The sequence below is a fragment of the Gymnogyps californianus genome, chromosome 5 (assembly GCF_018139145.2).
Source record: "Gymnogyps californianus isolate 813 chromosome 5, ASM1813914v2, whole genome shotgun sequence".
Lineage (NCBI taxonomy): Eukaryota > Metazoa > Chordata > Aves > Accipitriformes > Cathartidae > Gymnogyps > Gymnogyps californianus.
In genome coordinates this window covers 33,326,154-33,341,424 of record NC_059475.1, presented here as the reverse complement: position 1 = coordinate 33,341,424, position 15,271 = coordinate 33,326,154, and the positions used below count along the sequence as shown (strand labels likewise).

Below are 15,271 nucleotides of genomic sequence, written 5' to 3'. Positions count from 1 at the left end.
ACTGACTCAGGACTCCTATATAAGCATGCAAAAGCCCTTTATTTAAAATTCAGAGAACCTACGACACTACTCCAAAAAAGCCCCAAATGTACCACAGCCAATGCTTCACTCCATTTTCACTGGTGCAGCCTTCTCATTCCAAGTCTCAGCAACAGTAAAAGCAGTATCAAGGTCTAACTACAACAAAGGACAAACCTAATTTCACACAATTTCAGAAACTCAGATCAGATTGGACATTAGCTTATGATACTGAACAGCTTCATACAGATGCATTTAAACATCCAGTCCCACTGACTGTCGACATTCACTGTCAGCAACAGGTAGTTCTCCTAACAGAGACAGGTCTTTATGGTGTAGAGTTCAGGAGAAGGCAATAAAGGAGCATTTCACCATTTCTAATTTGGAAGCCATATTCAGTGTCTGGTCTCATCACTTGGGTATTATGAAAACAGAAAAATAGGGATGAAGTGACACTTGGATTTACCAAAGGTAAATCAGTCACATCAGGCTAAATTGATCTTTCTTTGACAAAGTAACCGACATTTTATACAGGGGAAAAGTGGTAGATCTAATGAGGACTAAATTCACACGTGGTATAGTATCAAGTTTAGCTACAGGCAGTTGGGATTAGCAAAGGGAGTTGCACGGGGTAAGAAACTGGTTGAAGGGAAGACAACCGTTCACTGTGCTAGTAAGGGACTCCTGAGCAAGAGGGAGGTTATTAATGAGTTCCTCAAAGACAGAGGAGAGATATTATAGATATTTTTATTAAAGTCTGTGATATACACATACTGAGTGTGTGCATTGTTTTTCAGAATGCTTTATTACCAGATGGGAAAGAGATAAGGGGTATCACAATTGCACAAGAGAATCAGAATTCACAGTAAGAATCAGGCTACTGAAAATTGAATGCAGTGTTAGTATATGTAATTTTTATTTATACAAAGGCAATATGCCTGGGGCAGGAAGGGCATCAATAAGCAATCTACTCCAAGTATTCTGGTGGGGCTTATCAAGGAAGACCTAATTCTGGTTACTCACGTTCAATAAAGCCCTCATGATACTAGTGGCTCTAAAAGACTCCTATGAGACTATAAAGTATATCTTGTTTCAGCTTTCATTTCCTAGTCAAAAAGGGACAGAATCACAGTCTAGAAAAGTTATCAAATTCACTAAGTATGGAAAAAGCTAATTCAGTTAAACAGCAACTTTGACCCAACAACAGATGTGTCCAAATTGACACAAAATACATAAGCTGGATTTCAGTGCCATAAACAACTTTCCTGTAAGACCAGTAGAAACTATGAGTTGAGGCAATTGCATTTAATCAGCTTACAAAAAAAGATGAACGTTTATTTTAGCTATGACGGAAGGGAACCAGATTCTGTACTCCTGCAGATCACTCAGTTTTAAATTCTCAGCTTTGTGTTCTTCAGGATGGGGTAAACTCACAACTTAATTTACTGAAGTATTACTTAAGTAATTCATATACTGAAATTCAATTACTGAAGTATTCCTCTCCAAATTCATGTAACTACAGTTCTAAACTGAGATTCTTCAGCCTTAAAACTGCAGCTGTAAAAACACAGATTGCAGTGTTTTGAGAAGCTGCACGTTTGTTACATAGATCAACAGTATTCAGTTCTGTTTTCTAAAACAAAGACTGAAGCAATAATTCAACTTCACTGTTATCACATAAGGGCTCTAAGTTTCCATACAACCAGAAAACATTATGCATAAGAACAATTCTCCGTGTCACAGGGAAGTCTATAAATAGCTTTGGAAAATTATTCAAATCAAAATAACAGCTTTCCAAACATTGAAAAATTTTTTATCCCAGGCTATCAACAAAAACAACAACAAAAAAATCCACATTTCTAATTGATTTCAAGTTTAGCAAGATGTTTTTATTGAAGAAGAAACATGTCCTCCACTGCTTCTTTACTCAAGTTAAAACCTATTCATACCAAGTTCTGTGCTAGCCTGCACTATGTGCTGGTACTTTATGAAGTCGTTTAAGACAGTAACACTGAACTGTAAAGACCAGGGCTTGCCTATCACCGGCCACAAGAATTATGCCTCACTTTCACTCTTCTCCAACACTCCCTGTCTCGATTGTCCCAGATAAACATAACTTTTCCCTTCCCTGCCTTGCCTGAATTCTTCCTAAATCAATGATCTTTTCCATCTAAAGATCTCACCTCCATGCGAAGACTCTCGGATGTCCCAGATAAGAACCCGGCCATCATCTGATGAACTGGCAAAGATGTTGTCATTTACTGGGCTCACTGAAAGGCCGTACACGGCATCTTCATGGGCGAACACATCCAAGGTCTCAGTGCTGGAAGAGACACACAATATTATCATTCTTCCTTTTGCTGTTGTTTTAAAAAGCAAAGTATTTACAGCTTTTTCTACCCAGTAATACTTGACAAGGTGACAAGGTTTATGTAACTTCATAAGAAGACCCTTGTGTTTAATTAGAGTAAGAAACAAACAAAAAGCCCATGTAGAGTGACCAAGATGTCATCCTATGAGGAAAAAAACCCCCTCAGACCAAAACCCACACATTAAAAACTTCAGATACTGCAAGATGCTATGGAAATAATGTTGTATTAGATTAAGCCTGGGAGGAGGTAATGGGAAAGGGAAAGAGGTCTTGGGACCTGTGGACTAAATTTTTGCTACTTAATGTGAAAAGGAAAACAAGATAGAAGTTCATTCTTTAATACAGGCTTCTGCATCATCCAAAAGTTCAGTTGAAGCTCACAAAAGAGCAACTTTCCAGCTGGCTTTTTTAGTACGTTTTCTTGGTTCTCCAGGATAGACCAGACCTATATTTTTCCATGTAGAAAAAGCAGCAAAAGAGAACAAAATAAAAGTAAGTCCCCCGAAAGTACCTAGATTTCAGCCATTCCGCAGCTATAAAAAAGAAAAAGCCTGTTCTCTGTTCTTTTCCCAACTTTTTAGATCATTTAAAAAGGAGGAAATAGTGGCATGGAGAGGCCAAAAGCTAAAATACCAAGATAGAAGATTCTGGGGTTGTTTTATTTCTTTGGCAAAACCCCTTTATTTCTTTAGAGAATACACTTTGTATACAATCCCTATACCTCATGGACACTCCACCAAAGAGATCCCACGTAAAATAAGTGTTTTGCTCACACGGCAGTTGATGTTCTTAGTGACAGATCTACTAATCCTGTCTCATGGACCGTTAACAGAAAGGTCAAAAAAGCAGTAACAGAAAAAGCCACTTAAAAGTATGAAAAAGCAGTCAATAGACCAAGTGTTATTATTCAAGAAGACAGAGTAACTTTCTATAGAAATCAATCAGAATTCACTGTGTCAGACTAGTAAGGTTTCTTTCAGAAGATCACACAAATAGTCTTGGAAGAATGAATTTGTATGCACTACAACTGGACTTCACGTACCTAAAAAAACCCCTGATAACAAAAGCACATTAAAAATACATACATATCAAAAAGACTTGTTAAACCATCTAAGCAAGACATAGCAGGAAAAAATGCATTCTATAGAAAATTGTCAAGGACAAAGATCTTGTAGAAGCTTGAGAAGTCAGAACACACTAAATACCAGCATCTAAAATTTTGACATTTCCACTTTTAATTAAAAAAACAACAAAAACAACACACCAAACAAAAAACCCTCCCAAAACCAAACACCTCCCCAAATCAAGCAAAAAACACACAAAAAGCACCCCCCCAAAAAACTCCCAAAACCCAAAAAGTCAAACCAAAACAAAAAAAACCCCAAACAACATAAAATATTCCTGAGAAAGCATTAGAAAAGTAAGACAAAGTTACTTTTGCCCAGCTCTCATGTAAGATTTATACAAGAAGTAGATATAAGGTATGATGGAAGGCAGATGTACACTGATCAGTTCAATGTAAAAGGCTTTGGACAAACCAAGCAAGAAATATGTCCAAATTATGTTAACCAGGATTCAGGCAACTCAAAAAGATTTAAGGTTTTATATTTCTCTGTTCTTACACATATCTCTTCCTGATTTTTCTTTATACTTGGTTTTCTTGAGTTCATGTTATTTAAATGGTCATTACTTAAATCTGTGGAAGTTATTAGTACAGAGCAAAATTTTAACTTTATAAAAGCAGTAAGCTCAAAAGACATGATATCTAGAGAACTCCAATCTCATACATTACCACTACTGTATTAATTATATTTTGACTAACAGCCTAATCTTGATGTAGCACAACAAAGCCTAATTCCCAACTCTTTTGCGGTTTTGGTAAAAAGTATCAAAATAAATACACTTCACATTAGTGTGGAGAATCAGGCAGCTGCACCCAAAGTTTTAAAAGGTAGTTAGGTAGGCCAAGCACTAGCTATCCTAAATACAAGTCAGGTGAGTGTTTTGAAAAAAAAAACCAAAAAGCCCGTATGTACCACAGTACTTGTATATGTGCCAGAATAATCTGGCTCTGAATCTACTCAGAACCTACCATGCTGCCTGCAGGAAAGCATATGTATTTAATAACCATTCTCCTTCCCAAGGTCAAAACGATGCAGAACCCAAGTGCTGAAAAAAAATGGGGTGATGGGGAATACTTCATTCCAGATATGAATTTAGATAAATAAAAAGCATGTTTCAGGATTAAAACACCGTGCTCTTCTCCCAGATCATTAATTTAAAACAAAAAGTGCCTCCAGTGAGTTGACATTAAGGGAACTCTTGAAGCAGTGGAAACACAAACTGTGTATTTACCTTTCAACATCATGGAGTATAACTTGCTCATCATTGCCTATAAAGAGAAATATAAACACTTAACATCATGTTCCAGTAGTTAAAAAGCATTATAGTGAAAAAAAAAAAAACCCAAACAATCAATGTTTTTTTTTTAATTTTCTATTTTGAAAACAAAACTGAAGCAGAGAGAAGACCAGTTCAGTTGCCAAGTGGTCAGCCCTCGGCTCAGTTATGTGAAAGGCTCCATGTGACATTTCCAGCCATGATCAAATGCACCAATCCATTCCATCTGCTACTGCTCAACAGATAATTCTACTTAACTGTGTTACTGATCATTCTTTGTTCAGTTTTAGCTTGAGTTTTGGGACATTTGCAGTAAGGAGAAGAATATTACATGAAGCGGCAGAACACCTTTAACTCTCATGCGAATATACCTTTCTTCCGGCTCAGAGGATGCTCCATAAAAACATAATGGAAGGTGAAAAGAGATGCCATAAGCAAAACGCACTGGGCTCCCAGCTCACATGCCACCAGTTCACACTGTCAGCGTTCAGGGTTTTGCAACCATTGAGAAGGCACGAACGTGACAGCCAGTGTAATTTCTTTTGTATTAACAAAAAACAAACCAAGTAACCAGACAATCATGTCACTTTTCTTTGATCACATCCGTTGAATACAATGGAAACTAACCACATGCATGCAGACTAAGAGGGCCACAGCTACAAAGTAATTCCACTGGCTCATGCAGTGTTTTTCAAGCTATAGCAACAGAGTATTTTTTTCGTCTCTGCACTGAATATTAATTTATCTAATTTGGCACCTCCTCTTTAGAAATATTTAAGGAGACACACATTTATATTTAATTCAGAAGAAAAAACCAGAAAGCCCACAAAGTCATATTTTTATGCTCAGTATGTCTTTGTAGTTGCAATATCAAGTTGTGAAGCTTTCCTAATGTACACCAAAGCCAGAGGTTCAGAAGGAGCAAGATTTCATGTTACGATTCTTAAGTGTTCAGTTGACTCAGTTTTCATTTATCCCCATACATTTCAATTTGTATTCTGTCCCAACAGAAGAAATATGAGAAAGTTTCTCTTTGACTAATGAGGTGTGAGATTTTTCTACATCCACTTGCTCTTTGCACAGGCTGCTAGTTAAATCATGCCAGCCTTAGATTACTGCAGTAGCTGATCTTTTCCATGGTACAATAAACAAGTCACATATGTGTAAGTGTCCTTTGATCATTAATTGCAATGGAAACTGTCCATTATACATTACAGACAAGGTTTATACCTAGTAAAACTACCCGAGTGCCTATGTATTTCACCAGTGAAAAATGTAGCCTAGTTTCTCCAGTGACAAAATTTCCTCCAGCAGACACTCCTGCTCCTCACTCTCCATACAATATGAACACAAGAATCATTCTAGATGCCTGGCTTCACGCCTCTAGTCATCATGGGATCAACCTTCCCTTCCATCACAAGCTCCAAAATGGGAAAGAAAGAACGAAAGGAGGGGGTGTGTGGAATAACCACTGCTTCTCTCTGTTTTGTGTGTGGGAGAAGGTGGTGACAAAAATCTAACCACAAACTGCTTGGTTGCTTCTGGTAAGGATTCATCCCTGCAGAAAATGTCACTGTTGTTCAGCCCAGTAGGGTTCCCACTTACAGTGTTTAACACAGGAGAGTTCATTCTTCGTTGAGAATAACTGGGTTCTAATTGTACACAACACTCTCATTTATAATCTCTCTTGTTTTGATAACTGCAGTTACGACCATGAGAAAGACAAGAAGTATCTGCCATTCTCTTCAATTATACCTGTAGGATGAAATACTGCAGAGTACATACAAAGGAGCACAGTTAAGGTGGCCTAAACACCGTATCTGTCACATCAGGCCTCTACAGAAACCAATTCAGTTCCCTGCAGGTTTATTTCAGCTTTTCATATACCTAACATTAAATGCAAAAAAAGAAAAAAAAAGTCCATGCAGTTTACTAAGAGGGGATCTTTCATTTCAAATGCTGCTCTACTCTCAGTGTCTGTGGACAGAGAAGGGCAACAGTATTCTTCAGGGATGGGAACTTCATTGGTTTCTTGAGATAGTTTTTTCCTCCAGAGATTACATGCAAAACTCTGTCCACTCAGTTCCTGCCTTCCATTTTTGTAATGGCTACATGTGGTGCATGCTACACATGCGCTCCTTCAAACCAAAGAGCTTTGAAATTCCTTGGATGCAATCCAATTTGTACTGAAGTGGAAAATCCTTTTTCCTTTGCTATCAAGAGCTGCTTTAGGGAAAGGTTGTCAGATGCTAAGTCATTAGTCGTTGGCAGCTTTATTTACAGCATGAATTGAGTTCTGTGCACCTTGTGCTAGTTTCCATACTCTAATTTCTAGGGGTTTTTTTGAAGTATTCTGACTTCCATGATTTGAATACAACTCCAACTTCAGTATTGGGGGGGGATGACGACCAACAGATCTTAGGACCCACAATTCTCTCAGACCTTTTAAGAATCTCCCAGAACATTGTTGAGTGAATAAATATAGTTGGCCCCATTTTACCGACAGAGATAAAACAGATGGTACATCTAGGCCATGCAGCAAAATGACTCTTTACAAGGGATCCAAGAGACTCACAGCCCTTGCAGATGAGCCCTGTGAATCTTGGTAGAGCAGCTGAAAGAGTTCCTGACTCCTCCAATGGAAATAATTTCTGGCAGAGGCACAGTGTGTTTATGCAAACTGGAGGAGGAAAAAGAGATGAGAACGGCCAGTTTGTCTGTGCATCAGCTGTCACAGCTCATCTAACCTGGCATCTTAGCAAAAATCCACCTTAATCAATGATGTAAATCTTTAACTGAAGGTGTTAACTACAGTGGCAAGGTACAGTCAAACCACTCTGCTGCCCTTCCTGTGAAAACAGTAGCCTCTGACAGCAGGGCCCAATGGACAGAGCGTTGAGTTGGAAATGAGGAAATACCATTACAGCTGGTCCAGCAAGATTTGGCACATTTCATTCCTTGAATATTCATGTAAGGTTCCATTTGTCTGAATTCAAACTAAAGTAAAACACACTCCAGCCCAAAACGTCATTGGAATCACTCATGCAGATACATTCATTTGAAGACAGTGTGGACTGCTGTCTTTCTCATAAAAAGAAACAGCAGTCCCCAGAATCAGAATATAGGCATCACTATTTGACATTTTTGGGGTTTTCTCCACCTGAGAAGTATATCTGAGTCATTTCATCCTTAACATTTGACACCATCTTAAGTTTTGTCATGCCTTTTTTACTAAGGGATATTATAGTTTTAACACTGCATTGAAGGATGGGAAGCTTCCACCATTCGTACACGCTTAGAATCAATTTATAGCACTGATTTGCAGTTCACAAATCTTGGTTCAAAAAGGTAATGAAGGGCTCTGACCAAGTAGTCTCATAATATCCTAAAATAAGTCTAGCTGTATGTTAATGGACATACTGATGAAAGATACAAATTCCTGTCCATTCTATTATCATGCCAGATAGAGGAAATGAAGTACAGCAGAAAATGACACTGACTGCATTTTGACAGTCTTGTGCCTTTTCCTTCTCAATTCAATTTTCCTCCCTACCTCAACACTTCAAAAAATCAAGTGGTAAAGTGAACCTAAATTCTAGGGATTATTACCCCAGAACAAGTACATGTCCACTTTCCTTATATTAGTTTTAAGACTGAATTAAACTTTCTGTTAAAAAGTGGATTTATACTGAAAAAGATTAAGAATATCAAGGCCAATTAGAGCCCAATCTGCCAACAGTTCTAAAAGGCAGACACTTATCTAGTGAGGACTGATATGACATCTGAGGAAAAAGTGATCCACCAATAGATGGCAATAGCCCTTCATTAGCCATCTAAGGGTGCATTAAAATCAGCTACTAGCAGCAGAGATTTTCAAGCATCAGGCTTGAGTGCCAGAGAGGATGCAGGGTCTCCTCTCAGTACAGCTAAGAGGGAATAATAAAGACCATGTTCCACAGTCTGTAGCACAAGTAGGGGCAGACTGGACCGAGGATTCTCATGATAGCTCCAGACACGATGCGCTTACACCAGGGTTTGGGAAAATGAAAAGCATGACAAAATTGAAAATGTTGTGCTAGCTAAAGAATTCCCTGTTCCCAAAGAACCTTCAGCTGCTGATTAAGGACACCTTCCAGATCCTTAGGGGACTATGGAAAAGACCTTTCATGTGGGGCAGGATCTCGCTTATGGCTTCTACTCTAAGGCATTCACAATGCAAACTCCTGTGAAATCAGGGTGCTCTTCCTTCCTTACCTCCAGAGAACACTTTCGTATTGCCACTGTTGAAAGCTAGGCAGAAGATATTAGAGTGATGCTCCCCTTTCAGCTGAACTGGTTTGACTCTTGAGTGTATGGCTTCTTCCATATGCCAAAGTAAGACCCGGCGGTCATCCCCTCCTAGAAGAAAGAAAGGAAATGTGCATTACTGCCTGAGCCATGTATAAATTGATGACAGACAAGTTATTTAACTCTGCAGTTATTCATAAAAGGCTTTGTTGAAACCCTAATTAGCATATAAAAATTTATACCTTGCAAGTGTTTGGATATTAGACACGCATTTACATTCAGATGCCATGCAGTCAGGTATTCAATTAATATTAACGAAAACAGAGGAATCAGCAGGAAAAGTTTGGATTAAACAGCTGCCATTCTGCTAACACATAGTGACAACCTATAGCAACCCGGAGACTCAGAATTGTGGCAAGCTGTAGATGAATTACATGCCAAATTAACATATGCATGTTGGCAAAATGCTTCTACACCAACTCCTTGTTGCCAGCATCGCTTATGTTACTCATAAAACAGGAACTTTTTCCCCCCTTTCACTGACAACTGTATCTCCTCTAGCAGTCTTTGCAAAGCCTTCATAGCATAGGTTGGCTACAGGACTGACACGTGGCCATAAAAAGATTTTACTGAAGCATTCAGAAGTCTTCAGCATGCACAGTTATGCCACGCTTCTACATCTGTAAAGGTTCAGACATTTCTGAGGTGAACTCCTGACAAAGAGAATAACTGGGGAAAAGAAGTTCAACTCTCTCTTGCTTTACAGCTTGCCGTACTTCTAATTGCTTGCCTAGGTGCAGTTCTCAGTTCAGAACTCTATGCATAAATATATTTAAGTGCCTCCTTCTCTGTCTGGTAAACAGTCATATATAAAATTAGACTGTGTTCATGCTTCAATTGCATTAAACTATTGTTTATTAGGAAGAGAAAAAAATTCAAGATACTATTGTATTGGATAGCACTCTCAACATCAATTTTGGATGCCTGTAAAAATCTGAATAAAGCTTCTTCAAGTCAGACTCAAAATATTTTTGGTATCTGTCTTTAATAACAAACGAAAGAGAATGGCATCACAAGTCAAAAGTGCCACTAGAAACATGCTGATTTCAGTTAAAACATTTTAGTGCTGCTTTGCACAATCAAAAGCATAAACTCAGTGCCTTCTGAGCTACTATCCAGAAGGAAAAAGGCAAGAAACAGAAACAAAAGGAAACCGAAATTAATTGGTCTGTGGTTTACTTCAAGAAGCGGTAAATGCATAAATAGAATTCATGACTACTGCTAATCAGATTTCTTAAAACTTTTCACATCATATGATGCTATTAAGAAGTTTTCCCATGGAACTGAGTTATGTCAAACATCCTTTAAGTTAACAGTCTCTCAGCCTTTAAGTCTCCTAACAGATTTTATGACAATCACTTTGATAGACAGTACAGCTGCATGTTATGCTTACCCATGCTCCATGAAATTAATTGTGTATTCCTCCTCCTGCTTTTGTACTTTACAGAGCAAACAAGAATACACGATAAAAAGATTTGTGATGCATTTGATAACTACTGGGAATAAGAGTCAAATGTGATGGGTCCAGAAAAACTCACAGTAATTTATGGTCAACTAAACTGATGGGAGCTTAGATTCCTTTCTGTCTAGAAATAGGAAAGTTGTATTTGCACTCTAGTGATTGCAGATGAGCTAGTGTCGTGGTTTAACCCCAGTCAGCAACTCAGCACCACGCAGCCGCTTCCCCCTTCCCCCTCCCAGTGGGGTGAGGAGGAGGAAAGCAAAGAAAAAAAGTAAAACTCGTGGGTTGAGATAAGAACAGTTTAATAACTAAAGTAAAATAAAATACTAACAATAGTAATAATGAAATATAATAGTAATGAAAAGGAATATAACAAAAAAAAAGGGGGGGGTGGGAACCAGTGATGCACAATGCAATTGCTCACCACCCGCTGACCAATGCCCAGTTAGTTCCCGAGCCGCGATCCACGCCGCCCGGCCAACTCCCCCCTGTTTATATACTGGGCAAGACGTTCCATGGTATGGAATACCCCTTTGGCTAGTTCGGGTCAGCTGCCCCGGCTATGCTCCCTCCCAGCTTCTTGCACACCTGCTTGCTGGCAGAGCATGGGAAACTGAAAAGTCCTTGGCTTAAGATAAGCGCTACTTAGCAACAACTAAAACATCAGAGTGTTATCAACATCATTCTCACACTAAATCCAAAACACAGCACTGTACCAGCTACTAAAAAGAAAGTTAACTCTGTCCCAGCCGAAACCAGGACAGCTAGTAATAAGGAGACATAGAATACATGCCTGCTGAAACATGACCACGTTAGTCACAATAAAATCAAGAAGTGATTGTCACACTTAAAAGTAGTTACTTTCCAAAGCTGCCCACAGCCAGGTCTTAATGTTATCACTACCTGGCAAACAATTTAAGCAACATTTAAGGCTGGTGAACACCAACATCACTTCTATCAGACTACATTTACTGTCTTTCAAGACTTCTGTAAAAGACATTTCAGGGCAAAACATAGTAACATACTGTTGTTAATTGTTACCACAGCAAGCCAATTTGCAAACCCACTGCAGTAAGTCTACACATCCTCCTACCTGATAGCACAGCCATCTAGGTGTCTCACTTTAACAGCAAACTCACATTCATTTCCACTACCCACCTAGTCCAGATACGAACAAAAATAATGAAGATATCCAAAGCCAACAAACATTACTGTGGTTTCCAGCACACATACAGTATGGTAGGAGTGGGATAAATTGCAACCTGCACAGAAAAGCCTTTGACAGTGTTAAAAGTTGCCACTACCTTCTTTTTTATAAGTTCCTATACCTCAGTGCCTGTTTCCTCTGCCTCCAGGTTAGAAACAACTCTTCCTACTGAATCCAAATGTGTCTCTCATCCCAGACACCTAGATCTCCATGAGACTTTGGTACAAAGGGCCTCACTATTGAGTATCCAACACTACAGCAGTCCGAGAACTACGTTTCCCTTTGTGGTGGCACATGTTCCACAGTTCAGGAGCTTTTAAATGCTCCCCACGCTCATGCAATTCTGTCCCTTCTCCATCTATGTATTGGCTTGCACATACTTGTCTTTGAGAACTTCTACACCCTTGTTTCATGCCACCGTTTTATTCTTCTCACACCCCACTGAGACAAAAAAGTTTAACAAAATGATAACGTTAACTGGGTTGGAAGTGTGTTCCCTTCTAACTCCAGTTCAGCTATTCCAGAAATACTTCTGACTTAAGGCCAGTTCCACCAGAAAGAAAAAGCCTTACCAATGTGTCCAGTCACAGAGAAGGATTTGTGGCAGAAAGACACTTTACCAGTCTCTACATCCTCATACAAGAGAACAAGAAGTGTTAAGTCACAGGCAAATATACCCAAGAAAAGGCAAGTCTTATGTGACTGAAACCAGGAGAGGTGCAAACCAGCAAATGCAATCTCTACTACCAAAACCTGACTCTTAGAATAAGAGGGAAGAAAGGAGCGAGGCAGACATGTATGGACAGGTATACAGGGAGAGAGCAAAGAAAATGTGAATATACAGAGCTTTTACGCTCTGTAGAAAGGAACCATGATTCATCAGACACAAAGTGCATGCACATTATGCAACATAAGTTACAAGTCTGAGAATTACAGGAAACTCCAGGCCTATAGCATTCATTCTGTACAATTGATCAGTGAATGCAGATTAAGATACTTTCAATTTACAGTGGATTTATTGTGCACGTACACCAGTTCTACAACATGTGAAGCAGAAGCCACTCAACACTTTTTGAAAAGCACTGGACCCACTGCATGAACTTGCGATAACTCTGCAATGCTCCCCAAAAAAGAGTAACTGTGTATGGCAAGGGTATATTCTTGACATGATACAGAACATATACCAACAGCAACAGGTTTACTACACATCTGGGAAACCTGGATATATGGCCTCATATGAAAATACCTTAGCCACCAAGACTCCATATGTGGATTTTTTAGAAACTGAAGCCCCACATAAAGTCTTGAATTTGTAATTTTTCAGTTCATGGCGTCAGAAGTTTGACATCTACAAAGTGGAAATAGCTTCATTTCCATCTTATTTTGCTGATTCTGCTTAGGACTACATGACTGACAATTTGAAAAGTAAAAGTCTGTATGACCCAGCTAAGAATCATACAATGCCATTTTAGTTACTTTTCAGAAAGGAACCACATTTTAATAGATTTAATTAGTCAAGTACTTCAGTGTTCATTATGGGTCAAACCTGCTTCTACGTTCAAAATCAAAGTGAGACAGGAAGAGAAGTCAGACCAAAGAAGTATTTGTGGTCAGAGAGGCTGGAAATTTTATCACCTTCCCATATTACTTTTGATGTAGAGAAGAGCAGTATTCCAATTTTTTTTTTCCACAAGCACACATGAATGAAAAATACATAAACACGTTTCTTCCCTGCCCCAAGTCACTAGAATACTTTGTTAATGCTTTGGGCCTTCTGACTAATATTGATGAGAGACACAGGCAGGATTAAGGAATTCTACCCAGAAGGTACATAACAGAACATACCTAAAAAGAAAGCTTGCATTTCAAATCTTGGGACAGTTATCCTGAAATAGATTCTTAAGCAGACAAACACTTTGTGTTCACCCTTGACAATCTTCTAGCTCCTGTGGACCCGAAGTGGACCTCCCAAAAGAATTAAGAGTGCCTTGTCTTCTTCATGGTCTGCCTGCTTTAGAATGGTTATTGCATGCTGCATACCCCAAGATTTGGAAGGAAAAAAAAGGGCTCCCCCAAAAAAGTTCTTTCTTTTGTTTTGGCTTGGTTTGGGGTTTTTTTTGGTTCTTTTTTTAAAGTAGCACAGACAAACACTATAGGTAGAATCTGCCTATTCTAGATAACTGAACAGGTCCCAAATGACTCAGCACGGCATATATTTCAGCACAAACAGTTCACTGCCTCCACAGTTCCTAAACCAAAGCATTCTAGTTTTGCCCTGCTTTTGGACTAGTTCTTCCCAAAAAAAGTTTCCTGGTCTGGTTACCTCCCGAATAGGTAATCACTTAATTTATACACAATTAAATTTGGAAGAAGAGTCTACCTCACAGTAACAGTGGTCTATCTGTAGTCCAGGACTGTTCTCATTAGTCCTAAAATGGTTCGAACGGGTCCAGAACATACCCTTGCCAAAAGTAAAACTAGTTTAAACAGTATCTGCATAGCTCATGAAACACACTTGAGCTTTTGTGTGCTAACAGAAGCACTTCAAAATCATACCAGTCAGGACTTAAAAACTACAGTTTTAAAGTGCATTAACCTTGCTGACTGTGGACAAAGCTCAAGACTGCTACTCCTCTTTGTCTCCCATATACCAGGTCCAGTCACTGAAGAACCTACATGGCAAGTGGGCAACACTTCTAAATCATAACATAAAAGATTAATCTTATTGCTCATATCTACTCAAGAAGTTCCATGAATCACAGAAAGTGAGATCGGATGGTATTTCAAGAAGTTGATCACTTAGTTGGCCCCGGCCATGGGCAAAAGGCCACACTGTGTCAGAGTTATTCCCAGTACATGTGTCCAGTTTGTTCTTAAAAAAAACACCACTGAGGTAGATTTCACACCCTCCTCAGGCAGCCTATTTCAGTGCTTCATTATCCTTGCCATTAGACAGATTATCCTAATATCTAGCCCAAGGGTGCAGTTTGACGTTACCTATAATCCCACTCCCCCTTGCCATGTGCTTCTGCTATTTTCCCTCACATTGAATTCAGTGGTGATACAGCCAGAGGGCAAGCAGGTTAAAGAAATTGACCTAACAGAAAATCAACTGTCAGACAAACCACCTCTCCACCCCTATTCCTTCCCCCTGTTCAGATGCTTCCATCACACCAGCTTATGACTTTAAGCTTTAAAAGTGCCACATTACAAACAACGGAGAAGAGAAATAAGTGAATGAACTACAAGATGAAGGGGAAGTGTAAGATTAAACAGCATCCTAAAATCTTTCTTCCTATAATTTAAGACCATTTCTTTGTCCTATTCCCAGTGGACAAAGAAAAGTTTATAACTTTATGTAATAATAATAATAATAAACACTTTTATGCAGCTTAAGACTTCCATCTCTACTCAGCTTTTCTTTCTGTAGACTAAATGGACTCCTTTCTTTCAGTCTTTTATTTTT

At 38.9% G+C, this 15,271-nt stretch overlaps 1 protein-coding gene across 1 annotated transcript in view; it reads right to left on the bottom strand.

The window, feature by feature from the left end:
• The window catches only part of DCAF5 (DDB1 and CUL4 associated factor 5), a 77,926-nt gene that overhangs the window by 56,573 nt on the left and 6,082 nt on the right, over nucleotides 1-15,271 (bottom strand). The window contains exons 2-4 of the mRNA XM_050896782.1: nucleotides 9,044-9,187; nucleotides 4,745-4,781; nucleotides 2,202-2,341 (exon numbers count right to left, since the gene is read on the bottom strand). Coding sequence (XP_050752739.1) covers nucleotides 2,202-2,341; nucleotides 4,745-4,781; nucleotides 9,044-9,187 — 321 coding nt within the window. The remainder of the gene's footprint in view (nucleotides 1-2,201; nucleotides 2,342-4,744; nucleotides 4,782-9,043; nucleotides 9,188-15,271) is intronic.